General features: G+C 29.6%; 2 protein-coding genes across 2 annotated transcripts; one reads left to right on the top strand and one right to left on the bottom strand.

The window, feature by feature from the left end:
* The first annotated feature begins 2,006 nt into the window (after window positions 1-2,006).
* LOC114369321 (alpha carbonic anhydrase 7-like) lies at window positions 2,007-5,699 on the top strand. The gene is made up of 7 exons (XM_028326532.1): window positions 2,007-2,251; window positions 2,673-2,890; window positions 3,540-3,646; window positions 4,305-4,410; window positions 4,527-4,691; window positions 5,250-5,303; window positions 5,461-5,699. The coding sequence occupies exons 1-7, from the start codon at window positions 2,107-2,109 to the stop codon at window positions 5,554-5,556; spliced, it is 891 nt and encodes a 296-aa protein (XP_028182333.1). The 5' UTR covers window positions 2,007-2,106; the 3' UTR covers window positions 5,557-5,699.
* Window positions 5,700-10,273: 4,574 nt separating this feature from the next.
* LOC114370463 (alpha carbonic anhydrase 7-like) lies at window positions 10,274-13,940 on the bottom strand. Its single transcript, XM_028327822.1, has 7 exons — window positions 13,724-13,940; window positions 13,328-13,545; window positions 12,140-12,246; window positions 11,666-11,780; window positions 11,356-11,520; window positions 10,728-10,781; window positions 10,274-10,562 (listed from the first exon to the last, which is right to left on the bottom strand). The coding sequence occupies exons 1-7, from the start codon at window positions 13,818-13,820 to the stop codon at window positions 10,482-10,484; spliced, it is 837 nt and encodes a 278-aa protein (XP_028183623.1). The 5' UTR covers window positions 13,821-13,940; the 3' UTR covers window positions 10,274-10,481.
* Between the last annotated feature and the right edge of the window lie 320 nt (window positions 13,941-14,260).

The following is a 14,260-nucleotide window of genomic DNA, read 5'->3' as shown; positions in this document are numbered from 1 at the left end:
ATTTTATAAGAACTAAAAATAAAAACCGTTATATTTAATAATGACAACTTAAACATGTTCAATCCATTTAACAATTATACTAAGACAATGATAGTCAAATGAACTCGGAGATACTATTTGGAATGTAACGGTAGACTTTCTTGTGACTTCTTATGTGACCTTCATTGCTTTTCCATGTCAAAAATACCCCTGTTGATACATGCATGTAAGAAACTGATCATGTTTTGCTTAATTGTGGGACATAAAATCAATAACATAGCCTTGAGAAAGCAACCAAGTGATGCAGAATCCCTTTCAGTGTAACTGATTGGTTGAACCCGTTCTAATTTTCAGAAGATTTATTATAGTAAATATTGCTATTCTTGGACAAACATACCAATAAATGATACTAATCGACTTAGCAAAGTTAAACTAATACTTTCTCCAAACAAAAATAATTATGGTCATAAGTTATTTTATACAAATAAAAAATAATAATAAATAAATTAAAGAGAATAATAATTTTATAAAATTAATCTTTCCAAACTAATATGATGAGAAGAGACACAAGAAAAACAATAAAGAATAGTTGAAACACAAGGAACTAGTTGCCAAGTATGGAGGGTGGAGGGTCACTAAAAAGTTGTAGGAGTTTGGCAATTGGCATTTAACAGGTGGTGACATTTCCACACGGGCACACATTGCCGTGATGCTAGCTAGCAGCTATGTTCATGGCTACCAAATGCAAAGTTAATTACTGGTTTAGTGAAAAGGAACTAATAACTAATAAGGTATCATCATGCTAGCCGCCACATGCTACCACATTGCCACCCATTGTAATAATGTAATTTTAAAAAAATAATTGGTCCAAGAAAATATAGTGTATTGTTATATTCGTTCTCGAAAGTAAGAATAAAAAAATGAAAGTATAATTTGTCAATTATTTTAGTCTATTTTTTTAAAAAAAAATCATGTAACTTAATATTAACATGGTTTAAAGATCAAAATGACAATAAATAATTAAATTTAAAAAGTCAAATAAAATAACTGAAAATTCCGAAGACTTATATAAAATTTCCTTAGCTATATAGAGTAAAGTGAAAACATTTTACATTTTCAAATCCCAAAATGGCCTTTTTCCCCAACTTGATATTTCTTGTTTTCTCACAAGGTAAGGGTGTAATTATCCTTGCTTTCTATCCAATCCCTCAATACAAAAGCGTGAATTGTTTTAAATAATATTTGAGTTAGACTTCTCCCTTCAAATGAAAAAATAATAATATTTTTTATCCCTAGTAATAAAATATAAATATCAAAAAATTTATAACAGTTCTTAACCAATCAAACAAAATCCTTTCTAAAAAAAATAATAATATAGTCATATGTTCACCAATTATGTTCTTTAAGGATGCAACACGTTGACTTTAGTATAATCCCATTGCTTGTGTTAGCATTAACAGTGCGTTATTTATTGTTATTTATATATTGTCTCTTTGATTTTAAGAAGTTATTATTATTATTATTGTGACGAAACTGTGTAGAAGAAAGTGAGCGTGTTAAATTGTCATATCATTTTTCCTGCCTTATGTCATTTTTGAATTTTCTTAAAAAACGGGCAATTAATTATTATTATTATTATTTTAAAATGGGAATATATATTTTGTACGAGAGTCTTTCACTCTTTTGTCTCTTCTCCATGCAAATTTGTACTGGTTATTGATAGACAACCTTGTTACGTACGTAAGTATGCGTTTGGTTTGTTGACAGCACGAATTTCAAGATTGTTTAACGGAAAAATATGTAAGAGGGAGTTTCAAAATGAAAGTAGGTTAAGGGTTGTGGAACGACAAATCAAACACACTATATTACTTTTGGAAATTCAATAACTGCCAACCTCATCATTTATTTTGCATTAATCATTCCGAAATCGTTTACTTTTCCTCAAAGAATTTGAAGGATGCTTTAGCAGCGCCATTTGTACTTCCATTTGCCATCAATTGATGAGTATTTTTAATAGGACAAGATAATTTGGTCCATGCCTCCCATTCTTTGAATCTTATATTGATGCAAATTATGCAACTTATAACCCTCTGGCACTGTATATGTACACAAACAAACTTTTAAGCCATGAGTGCCTCAGTCATTGTTTCTCTTTCACATCTAACAAGTATGAAGCTTCAAAGAGTGAATACATATATAATTCCACATTTATTCGTGCTTTTCATAATCTTGTTAGCTTCAACATCAACACGAGCACAAGTTGAAGAACTTGGTAATTTTCTGGCCAAAACTTATTTTTTGACTTAGGATGTGTTTGAATTAGTGTTGAAATCATGTTAAACGGAGAAATTACGCGTTCCAATGCAAAAATATTAAATCAACTATGTTGTAACTTTTATCTGTGTATTCGTTGGCGTTAGATTCAACTGTTTTTTGAACATATATTTACTACCTGAAACAAAAAGACATTCCGTGAATATTTGAGTAATAAATTTTAACATATTAGTTCTGTGTTATACCATTTTTAATTTTTTTGTCGTGTCTCATGACCATTCTTAAAATCAAATGGGTATATATCAAGCAGTATTGTGTTGTGATACTCTTACATTTGAGCAAATCAAAGGAACTTTTAATTCTGTCTATGTATGTGGTAATTGATGCAATTACTAGAAGAAATGTATGTAACTGTACAGAGGACGAGAGAGAGTTCGATTATATTGGAGCAAGTGAAAAGGGGCCTCGTCACTGGGGAGAGATGAAAAAAGAATGGTCATCTTGTAAAAATGGACACTTGCAATCTCCCATAGACTTGTCATGTGCAAGAGTCAAAATTATCCCTCGATGTCGCCAACCTGATATATACTACACAGCTACTAATGCCACTATCATCAACAGAGGCCATGATATTGCTGTGAGCACCTTCATTCTATGCAAATTATACTATACTAACACTCATCATTGTCTTTATTAATTATTACCACTAAACATTCCACATGTGTGTCCACATATGTTTCTTAATAATACACTGATTTTTGCAAAAAAAATTTATGACAGTTTCGTATACATACACCTTTCATCATTCATAGGAATTGAATTATGCGCGAAACGCGGGATAGTTGTTTATTTTATACATAGATATAGTTGTAGTTTTACCTATCAATATTGGATAATCAATAATTCAATACAAATTTTATATTACAATATATTATGCAACAGAACAAACAGTCCTTCCCCGTTTATTTTCTTAATCCAAGCTTTGCTGCATAATTCTTAAAATCTAAATATCGAAAACAACATCATAACACAAAAACCTGATTATACCAAAAATCCATCTATTATGAAATTGTTTGACTTTTGGCTGCGGGTGTATGCATGATGTTCTCACAATGGTATTGATAAATCTTGTGCTCATGATTAAATCGTGTTTGTAGCCGAAAGATATGTAATTAATATAGATGGTGTTTAATTTATACACAACAATACAGCAACCAATCCCTTGAACATGAAAATTTAATAGCATGATGCATAGTCATATATGTATGTGCTGTACGTGGTTGCAGGTATATTGGAAGGATGATGCTGGTTCAGTATACCTCAATGGAACCGAATACTTTCTGAAACAATGTCATTGGCACTCTCCTTCGGAACATTCCATGAATGGCAGGAGGTCTGTCTTTGCTTCTTTTTTGCTCAAAAGTTTAAGAATGATCGGTTTTTTTTTATAAAAAATATTATAAAAATATATAACATAATTTGTACTTTTGTTTCAAGAGACATCATGAAGCACATATTAAACTGATGATGATACATCTTATAACATGTTTGGTTTAATTTGCGTCTCTTAGCAGTTGACGCGAAGCAGCTAGGTGTTGTTTCTGTGTCATTTTCCAGATTTTGAGATGGAATTGAGCCAGGATAGGCTCAAGCAACTAAAATTCAAGCCTTACGTCCACTAACAAAAAAAAAAAAAATTTACTTTTAGATTTTAAAAAATAAAAAAGACCACATTTATTAGAAAAAAATGACAGTATGATTGCAAAAAAAAAAAACCTAATATATTGTTCTCGTTTAAAACAAAATATTTCTTCTAAAATTTATTTTAGAGTTCATTTGTTATTGGAGCAACCCTAAATTGAGTATTAACTTATTTATTACTCCGAACCAAACACATAAATCTTATATTAAGTGAACAATTGAATTTGTAATGTATCAATAGTATTGAATTGGATGATATCTGAATTGGAACAAAGTGATTTTATAGGATCAATAACTTGTTTTTATTTTTTTAAAATATGAGTAACCATGCATTTTTCTTAATACAATAGGTATGACTTGGAGATGCACATGGTGCATGTAAGTCCGGACAACAAGATTTTTGTGGTTGGAGCTCTCTATAAGTTTGGTCATCGTCCTGATCGTTTTCTCTCTCAGGTCATAATAATTACCCCCAAAACATTGTTCCAATTTAATATTTTCTGATTTTCATAATTTCCATCATTACTCTAAAAACAACCAAACAAGTACTAATAATGTATTTCTATATTCAGTTGGAGAAAGACATAAAGCACCTGGTTGATAATGAAGTAGAAAGAGCAATTGGAGAGACAAATCCCTCAGGATTACAGACAAGAGGCAATGCGTATTACAGATACGTAGGTTCACTCACCACTCCTCCTTGTACTGAAGGTGTCATCTGGAACATTGATAGAAAGGTACAAATTACTAAAACTATCTAATTTTTTTTTCCTGCTAACTGTCACCTGTTAGTTCAAAAAGTTTTCTTTTGTTTCTAAAAATATAATTTTTGACCCTATTATCAATTTCCTTTTGTTTTAATTTAGTCTCTTAAGTTTAATTTTTTTTTTAATTTTAGTCCTATACATTGTGTCTGTTAAATCAAATTAGTTTTCCGTCTGATAAAAAAAAATTAGTTCTTCCGTTAATTTACTACACATTAATTTAGTAAATACGTGACATTAATTGTTTTGGCGAGCATTTTTACATCAATCAAAATTAATATTAATAGTGTAAAAAAAACTAATAAATGGATTATTTTAATCTAACTGAAATACTTTAATAACAAGAGTGTAAAATGAAGATTTTAAAACTTATGAGAACAAATCAAGAAAAAAAAAAGTCAGAAGTACCAAAATTATATTCTAGTCTTTTTTTTTTTCCTTCTTTGAATTACTTTCGTCTCTTCTTTCTCTTAATTATTATGACTGTGTATTATTGATTTGGAATTTGGAATTATCCTATATATTCCTCAGATTAGGACAGTTTCGGAAGAACAAGTGAGGCTTTTGAGGGAGGCAGTGCATGACGTAAGTCACTCAATGCGCAATTATTCAATATAAAATTCCAAATTTTATAAGATACTAGATGATAATTTAGTTACACTAAGGATAGTTTCAATTCATTCATTGAAGAACCTCTCACATAAGCACTTCCAACCTATTGATTTAGCTGTGGCCATTGCAGCATGCAGAGAGGAATGCAAGGCCAATGCAGCGACGTTACAATCGAGATATATTATACTTCCGATCCAAAAGCAGAGCAAAACCAGAATATTATTAATTCTGAGTTTACTTCCACGACACAATACATGATGATGATGTTTAGAGCTCCGTTATTGTTGTCTTATGATAATAATGTTCTAGCTAGCTAGGTGGTTCATGGTTAATAAATTAGACTTCCTTTCATAAAAAAGAATTAGACTTTACTAGTACTTATATGGATTTATTAACGTATAGATACTTGATTTTTAGTATAAATGTATTAACAAGTTAAAGACTTTTTTAAAAAAAAGTTAAAATAGATTAATAATGTAGTTCGTTAACATATTCATACTAAAAATAAAAATAAATATATGTATAAGTACAATAACAAATATTTGTAGGGTGTGTATTTTTTAGTGAGTGCATTAACAAGGAATAACTAAATTTTTTCTTAAAATATATTAATGACATAGGTTGTTAACGCACACATACTAAAATACAAATGCGTGTGTTAAATTATTCATAATTCTCTTGATTCATTTTCTTAAAATATAATGATTAAATTTAATTTCTTATTAGAACCATTAATTAGATTTCAAAAAAATTAATAATGATAGCCTTTTTTTATTTTGATGCAAATGAATCCTAAACCTGACATATTCACTTATAAGATATCATAATTAAAGAATTTAATTAATTAAAATATAAAAAATAATTAAATGTATGAAACATTGAAGATTAAATCAAAATTGTGGATTTTTTAAAACATGGAGACCAAATTATGTTTTAAAAAATCCACAATTTTGGTTCAATCTTCAATTTTGCATAATTTATTTCTTTCATGAAAATAAAAAGAAATAAAAATCATGGATTAAAAATTATAGGAGACCAAAATTATAATTTAACCAATAATTTAACAGATAAACCAAAATTATTAATTTATAAAATTAGGTTTCAAAAAAATTAATAATGATAGTTTTTTTTTAATTGTGATGCAAATGAATCCTAAACCTGACATATTCACTTATAAGATATCACAATTAAAGAATTTAATTAATTAAAATATAAAAAATAATTAAATGTATGAAATATTGAAGATTAAATCAAAATTGTAAATTTTTTAAAACATGAAGACCAAATTATGTTTTAAAAAATCCACAATTTTGTTCAATCTTCAATTTTGCATAATTTATTTCTTTCATGAAAATAAAAAGAAACCAAAATTATAGGAAACTAAAATTATAGTTTAACCAATAATTTAACAGATAAATCAAAATTATTAATTTATAAAATTAGGAGGACTGAATTACTATTAAAAATTAGGGAAACAAGATTATGAATTTGAAAAATTAGAAGAACCAATACAATTTAGCCTTAAAAATAAGTAATTGGTTTTTTTCTCAACATGTGAAAAAGAAGAAAATGTTTAAACTTTCAAGTAGAGGCAAAAGGCACACCTCGTGAATTTCAAGTAGAAGCAAAATATGCACTTTTTTTTTTATCTTATTGAATACAAGGTCAGCTCAAGAGTAAAAGTAAAACAACTAAAAAATTTAAATTTTACGTCCACTGATTAAAAAATATTTATTATAATTTTTTAAAAATCCAAAAAAACGGTGCAACACACCAACAGGTCACAAAAAAACATCTATTATTAATTTTTATATAAAAAAATCACATGTGACAAAAAGGTAAAATAAAAAAATTATCTTAAAATTTGTTTTAAATATCACTCATTATTAGATCAACTCTGATTGAATGCACATAGTCGTCATTGAGGAACTTAATTTAACCAAAAAACCAAAACAAAGAGACAAAATCCAAGCAAATCATAGCATTTAATTTGCGAAAGCAAGAATATAGGTCTGTTTAATTTGTGTAATTTTTTGTCGTTTTGGTATAAGAGTCACGACCATATATTTATTGAGGAATTCAAGTTCAAGGAAGGCCAAAAGGAGACAAAATCCAAGCTAATCATACATTTGCAAAAGCAAGAAAAGGTCAGATTAATTTTTGTAATTCTTTTTATTGTTTGATAAATATTAGAGCCACCACCGTACGTATAATTTTATTGTCCAACAAGGAACTTAAAGTTCATGTGAGACAAAAGGAAGGAGACGAAAACCTAGCAAATCAGCAAGAGCGGGCTAGTTTGATTTTTTTATTGTTTGATGTATATTAGAGTCAGACACGCACACACACAAAGGAGACGTATGGTTAGCTGTAAAACATGGTACAAGCATATCCCTTTGCTTAGAGTCTCTATTTACATTTTATTTAATAGGTTTAAATATGATATAGATCCCTAAAATATACTCAAATTTTATAATTGATTCCTAAAAAAAATTGTTTTTCGTTGATTCTTGAAACTTCAAAAATTTTGTGGGAGATCTTTGTCGTTAGTTTTCGTCCAAAATATAATGGTGTGTCCGCTAATTAAACACGTTAGCGATACACATGCGAAACCATGTTAGAGGTATCAATGACGTAGCATTCCACTTGGATTTTTTTAATTTCTATATTTAATTTAATTCAATAAACTTTTATTAAAAAAAGAAAATAAAGTTAAAGTGGTCACGGAAGGCAAGACCAATGTTGATGACATCGAGGGAGCGGGGCTCGAAGGAGAAGGAGGCAAGGCGAAATTGGAAGACGCGATACTCATGCGCGGAGGAGGAAGATGCAAAGAGGGAAAATAGAGGGTTTGATGGAAATTGAGTTTGGGTTTTGGATTTGGGAAGATAATTGGGAGAGAGAGGAGAGGGAGGTGACAGAGAATTGGCACATGGAGGGACGAAAGGGGGAGCGACACTGGCGGAGGACCAGCCAAGGAAGGGGGAAGAGGTGGGGAGGAAGGATGGGAGGACGCTGTCGGTGAAGTTGTGGAAGGAGGGGGAGGTGAGGAAGCCAGTGACAGTGGCAAGGAGGGTGGCTGAGGAGGAGGAGGTGTCGTCGTCATTGTAGACAGTGTAGTTCACGCGTTTGGACGTCGACGACGTAATTCACATGTTTGGATGTCATATATGTATCCTTGACGTGTTCAAATGGATTTTGGATAGAGACTAATGATAGGAATTTCTCACAAAATTTTTAAACTTTCAGAGAGATCTAGCAAGAAACAAAAAAATTCTAGAAATCAATTACAAAATTCAAATATATTTTAAAAATCTCTAACATATTTTTATACAGGAGAGAAGAAGATTTAGGCTAGTGTCGCTTCATAATAATACTTACGCGATAGAAATAATTATGCTTAAGATGCATGACGAATGCATATATATTTTTCATCAAATTAATTCTTATATCACAAATCTGAATATAACTAATTTGATTAACGAAATACGTGTATTTTTATTTTCTACTGCAAATACGTGTATGTTAATACTTTTTGCTGAGAGAGTGTATGTTAAGACTTAAAAGACTAATTAATACAAATTATATATAGACACACACATCTTATCATTTAATTATTATCAATATAATTGGTGACATTCTATTTTAAAAAGGCTCATTTAATTATACATAGACACGCACATCTTATCATTTAATTAAAGTTGATATTTTAATCTTGTTAATGAATCAATCACTAATGTCAGAGGCGGCTGTGATAAAAATATGGGGCACATAAAGATTCTAGTAGATTTCTTCATGTAGGACAAGAATTTAACCTGAAAAAATATATAGAGATAAAGAAGTCAAGCGATTCTTTTTTATAAAAAATAACTTTTTGGTGCATTTATTTCCAGTCAAGGGATTCAAATTCAATTTCCCTCGGTCCGACGACTGCATGGTTATATATGTTAAACAATTCTAATTCTATATGTTTGTTGAAAAACTTTTAATGAATAATATTTTAACTATCAACTAACTGTCATGTTTGAACATGGAAGTGGTAGAGGTGATTCACCATGGTTTGTGGATATGATTCAGAGTTCTTCTATGGCATATGTTTTGTTTATATGGGAGATTCACATGTGACACGGTTTAATTACTTAATTTAGTGCAAAGCTAGATGCAGGTGCAACTCTGCAAGGTTGGGTTTGTTGAATGGAAAGGTCATTGTAATGTTAGTGATGTGGGACAATGACTGTTTGTTTAAGGAGATGACAGAAACCTATCTAGGGCTGCTCTAACTTGCAAGTTGAAAGGTGTTAATTAAGTGAATATGGTGGCAAGGGGCAAGGTTAGGTTCGTTATTTTTTCCCCTTCTTTCCTTTATCAATTCAATATTTTTACTTTCATTTATTTTGCTTGTTTCTGTTTTTAATATTTTCTTATTTATTTATCTATTTTTATTTTATTTTAACTCTCATGACTAATTAAGGCGCTATAGGCTAACGTGTTATGTAATTAGACAAAGAGTGGAAATGTTAACAAGGGGATCAGAAATGCTAAAATTAACAAATATAAGATACATTAGAAGATCACAAAATTAGGGTGTGTTTATATTCAAGTTGATTTTTCATTAAACGTGAAAGCTATAATTTCGGAAAGTGCAAAATGAAGAACACAACGAATTCAATGTGTGTTTGATTTACCATTTGAATGGATGGACATACATTTCAAAGTAGCATTGTGTGAGAAGTAATAATTTTTTACTTTTGATTGAACGACCGTTTGAAGGATGCACACCAGATAAGCATGCATTACCTAAGTTGACTACTTCAGTTCAGGTCTATACACCGAATTGCATAATCAGTTGTGTTATTGAGTTGATTTTGAACAAAGTCAACAAACAGTTCAGTTTAGTTTTATTTAACTCTTATGCAAGAGAACAGGTAATTAACCAACAAATTAATATGTAATTATTGTAGTATTTTATATGATTATTACAACCATGATCGCATGAGTATACAAAATCATAATAAGAGAGGAATAAAAAGCAAAATGCTAGAAAACAAGATAGGACTATATATATATATAGGAACGACGACTAATAATCAAAGAATTATTAACAGACAAATAAATATCATTGTCGACAAAATTAAATTATGTGGCTAATTATTAATCCTTCCGCTTTTGGGCATAGAGTTGTATCCCTCGTCTATTCAGGGGTTGTATAGGTCTGGCATTCTTCTCTGCATGCTGCCATAGAGTAAATCGCACATAGGTAACAGTTAGAGATGGTTGAAGTTGATATCTCTAGTTTATTTTTTTCCCTCAAAAAGAAATAGCTAAACATTATTGAATTCAATTTATATATATGTTTGATTTCATTATTAGTACAATAAATCAAAGTAGAATACTTACATCGTGGACAGCCTCTCTAAGTAAATTGACTTGAGCCCTCGACACAGTTCTTATCTGATGAACATGCAAGTTTGAAGTTTCAATTAAAAAGGTAATTACGATAATTCATGGCAGAAAAAATATATATTTTCTTTTTAATTTACTCAATAAAAAAAAAGAAAAATATTATTTAATATATAAGATCGATCCAACGATGAAGGAGATCTAAAATAAATTTTAAGAAAAAAAATATTTAAAATGAGTTATATGTTAGATTTTTTATCAACATAAATAACCTTTTCAAGATATGATGTGATCTTTTTTATTTTATAAAAATTAATAATAAATGTTTTTTTGTTTGTGAATAACTTTATTTTTATTTTTAGACCGATCCTCTTGATATATAGGCCTTTGAAATATATATGACCTCTTTAAAACAAAAGAAAGACAAGAAAGGAAGATATAAAAGTATAAGAGAGATGTGAGAAGATCAAGATGCATAAAAAAGGAAGAATGATCTAGATTGAAAGAATAACAGGGTGCAAAAGAAATATTAGAAAAGTAACGTGAGGATATTGCAAAATTAATTAGTGAAAACAACGTATTGAAGGTTATGTTTTAAAGCATATATATGTATATATAGTACTACCTTTTTATTAATAGTCCAAATGACACCTTCTGTGCAAGGAGGGACAGTGAGAGAGCCCATGTATCTGTAGTATTTCTTGCCACCCAACTTAATTTTTGAGGGATCGAACGCCCCAATGTTCTTTTCTTCTTCTTCATCCACCATGGTTTTTATAAATTTTGACAACTGAAACCATTTCAAGCATATATATACTTATTATTCAGATAAATAGTTATCCTAATTAAACTTGTCATCAATCGTACATGTGTGTATATAAGTTTTCATTCCTAGCTACGTTTTGGATCATTAAACAAAATTAATGAAAAGTTACCTTGTTGAGAACAGAATCGGGCCGTCCAATCTTATAGAAAAGTCCAACAACAGCAATTTTGCCTTTCCCGTTTATTCTTTTGCTTTCATGAACCATGTGGAGCTCCAAGTCATACCTAATAATATTTCAGTTTTTTAAGAGAAACTTTTTAATATTTTTAATCAAATAAGATAAGGAAAAAAACTTAGATGTATTAGGGCACTTTTTTTACAGAAGTACTAGGGTACTTTAATTTAGTGTTTCATCAAAATTGAAATTATATTTCACCTTAATCAATATAACTGACATAATAAGAGTTGACTTTTAATTAACAACGAAGGTGAAATTCTAATTTTAAACAAAGAGCAACATAAAAATATATTTAAATATTGTGCATACGTTCCATCCATAATATAATATTAATCATCAAGAAGAATTATTGTATTAATATATTAATACAATACTTAAAGACAGTGATTTTGAAGCAAAACAAACCTCCTGCCATTGATTGTATGTTCTGAAGGTGAATGCCAATGGCATTGATGCAGAAAAAACTCGGTGCCGTTGATGTTTATTGATCCAGCATCTCCCTCCCATTTCAGCTGCATATATACGTTACGTAAATTATAAAGAGATTTTAGATTTTAATCAAAGTTTGAGCGACCAACTAAATTTAAATAACAATATGGATATCTTATAGTTTAATCTTATATATATTATAGCTTAATCTGAACAAATTTAGTGCCAGCTAGCTAATATATGAATGACAGTTCATTGCCCAGACATGTTGAGCTGTGTATAATTTAGACAGATATACTCAATCATAAAAAATTCTTTCATCTTACTATAAAATGTACAAAAGTTTAAAAACAAATAAGAACCCTTGGGTATATGAATTGCATCTGATTCGGTTATTTCATGCAAACTGTTCTTTACCGTTGCACTATAGTATCATGTAAACCAGAGTCAATTGGACAAATCTTTTTTAAGGCATGTGCAAGACAGATAAGAAAAAATCGTCAGGTTGCGAGAAGTATGAGACTTTTGTGAAACAGAAACATTAATTCTAAATTCCTTATAATATCTTTCTAATTATTAAATAAAAAAAAAACATATTACATTTTTGTATGTTTTTAAGATATTAAATTTGCATCTTTTTTTATAAAATAATAGTAAGATTATAAATAGCGGTGTAGCTAGAATGAATATGAATTAGATAAATAGAAGAAGCAGACAAATAAAGAAAGAAAAAGTGAAGAATGTAATAAAAAAGAGAAACAAAAAAGAAGAAGAAGAAAAAGAAAAAGAAAAGAATAAATTATGTAAATTAAACGTAAGAAATAAGGAAAAATTCTAGCCGTTTGAAATTGTTAAACTAATGTTTCTGTAGAACTAAATATCTATGATCCATCATGGTGCATTATTGGGACTCAAGACACTATCATCATGTCTCTTCCACACTCAATGAATTTGTAGGTGGGCTCAGGAATTACCAGCTTTCAGCAAACATTTTCAGATGAAATAAAGGGGAACCCCACTTCAGAAAACTGTTACAATAAAGTTCTTTCTATACCTTTATTTTTATTTGAAACACAAAATAAAATTAAAGCATATATGTTCTTGCATGAATACATAGTTGAGGTTGAGGTTTTGAGATATTGTGATGAGTGATTGATTGATTACCTCAATATCATGGCCTCTGTTCTTGACAGTGGCATTCTGAGGCTTATAGTACTTCTTAAGCTCCCCTAACTTTGGCACCACTCTCACTCTGTGGCTTGACAAATCAATTGGAGATTGCATTTTGCCACTTTTACATGTTTCCCATTCCTTCTTCAGTTCCCCCCAGTGTGAGGGACCCTTCTCACTCCCTTTTATGTAATCAAACTCACTCTCATCCTCTACACAGCCACATACATGATCATTAGCCACAAAGCACGAATCAAAAGATGGAAATTAAATTAACCGAAAAGGTTTAATTCACTTGGTTAAGTAGGATGTGTGAGTTGTTGTAAATCATCATTTCCTATTGTCTTCGATTAAAAAAAGGAATGAAATTAAAAGACTTGTTCCACTTACCAACTTCCTGTGCATTAATCCATGTTGAATGGAGAAGGATGGTTACAAGTATTATCAAATTTGGAAGAAACACTCTAAGCTTGCCTGGATGCTTCATGTTGATTTCAATCAAAAAGATGAAGATTGAGATTTCCAAAGTTTAAATCAATAAAAAGGGTGATTCTCAGATATATGCAATTAAAGGGAGGAGGGATATCTTTTGCGATATGGAAGGACATTAAGCATGCTATATATATACATTGCCAGGCATTAAAAATGTTTTAAGGTTTGGTGAGGGAAAGCGAAACTTCCTAGTCATAGAATTTCAGTTTGGTTATAGAAAAAAAAAATTATTTTTTCAGTTTTTGTTATAAAAGAAATTCAGTTTTAAAATTTGTTTTTATTTTTTCGTTATTAAATTAATTTTGAGTGATCATAATATTAATACAAAATATCCTTCAATTTTATTGATAATTAATCTACATCAAAAAATTTATTATTCGATTATTTGAAATGTAAACTAAGAATGTTTTGTACTTGTAAGAAAACGAGAGTCTC

The sequence above is a fragment of the Glycine soja genome, chromosome 10 (genome assembly GCF_004193775.1).
Source record: "Glycine soja cultivar W05 chromosome 10, ASM419377v2, whole genome shotgun sequence".
In the NCBI taxonomy this organism is placed as follows: Eukaryota; Viridiplantae; Streptophyta; class Magnoliopsida; order Fabales; family Fabaceae; genus Glycine; species Glycine soja.
Note: the sequence above shows the minus strand (reverse complement) of the source record. Positions and strands in the feature narration are given on the sequence as shown.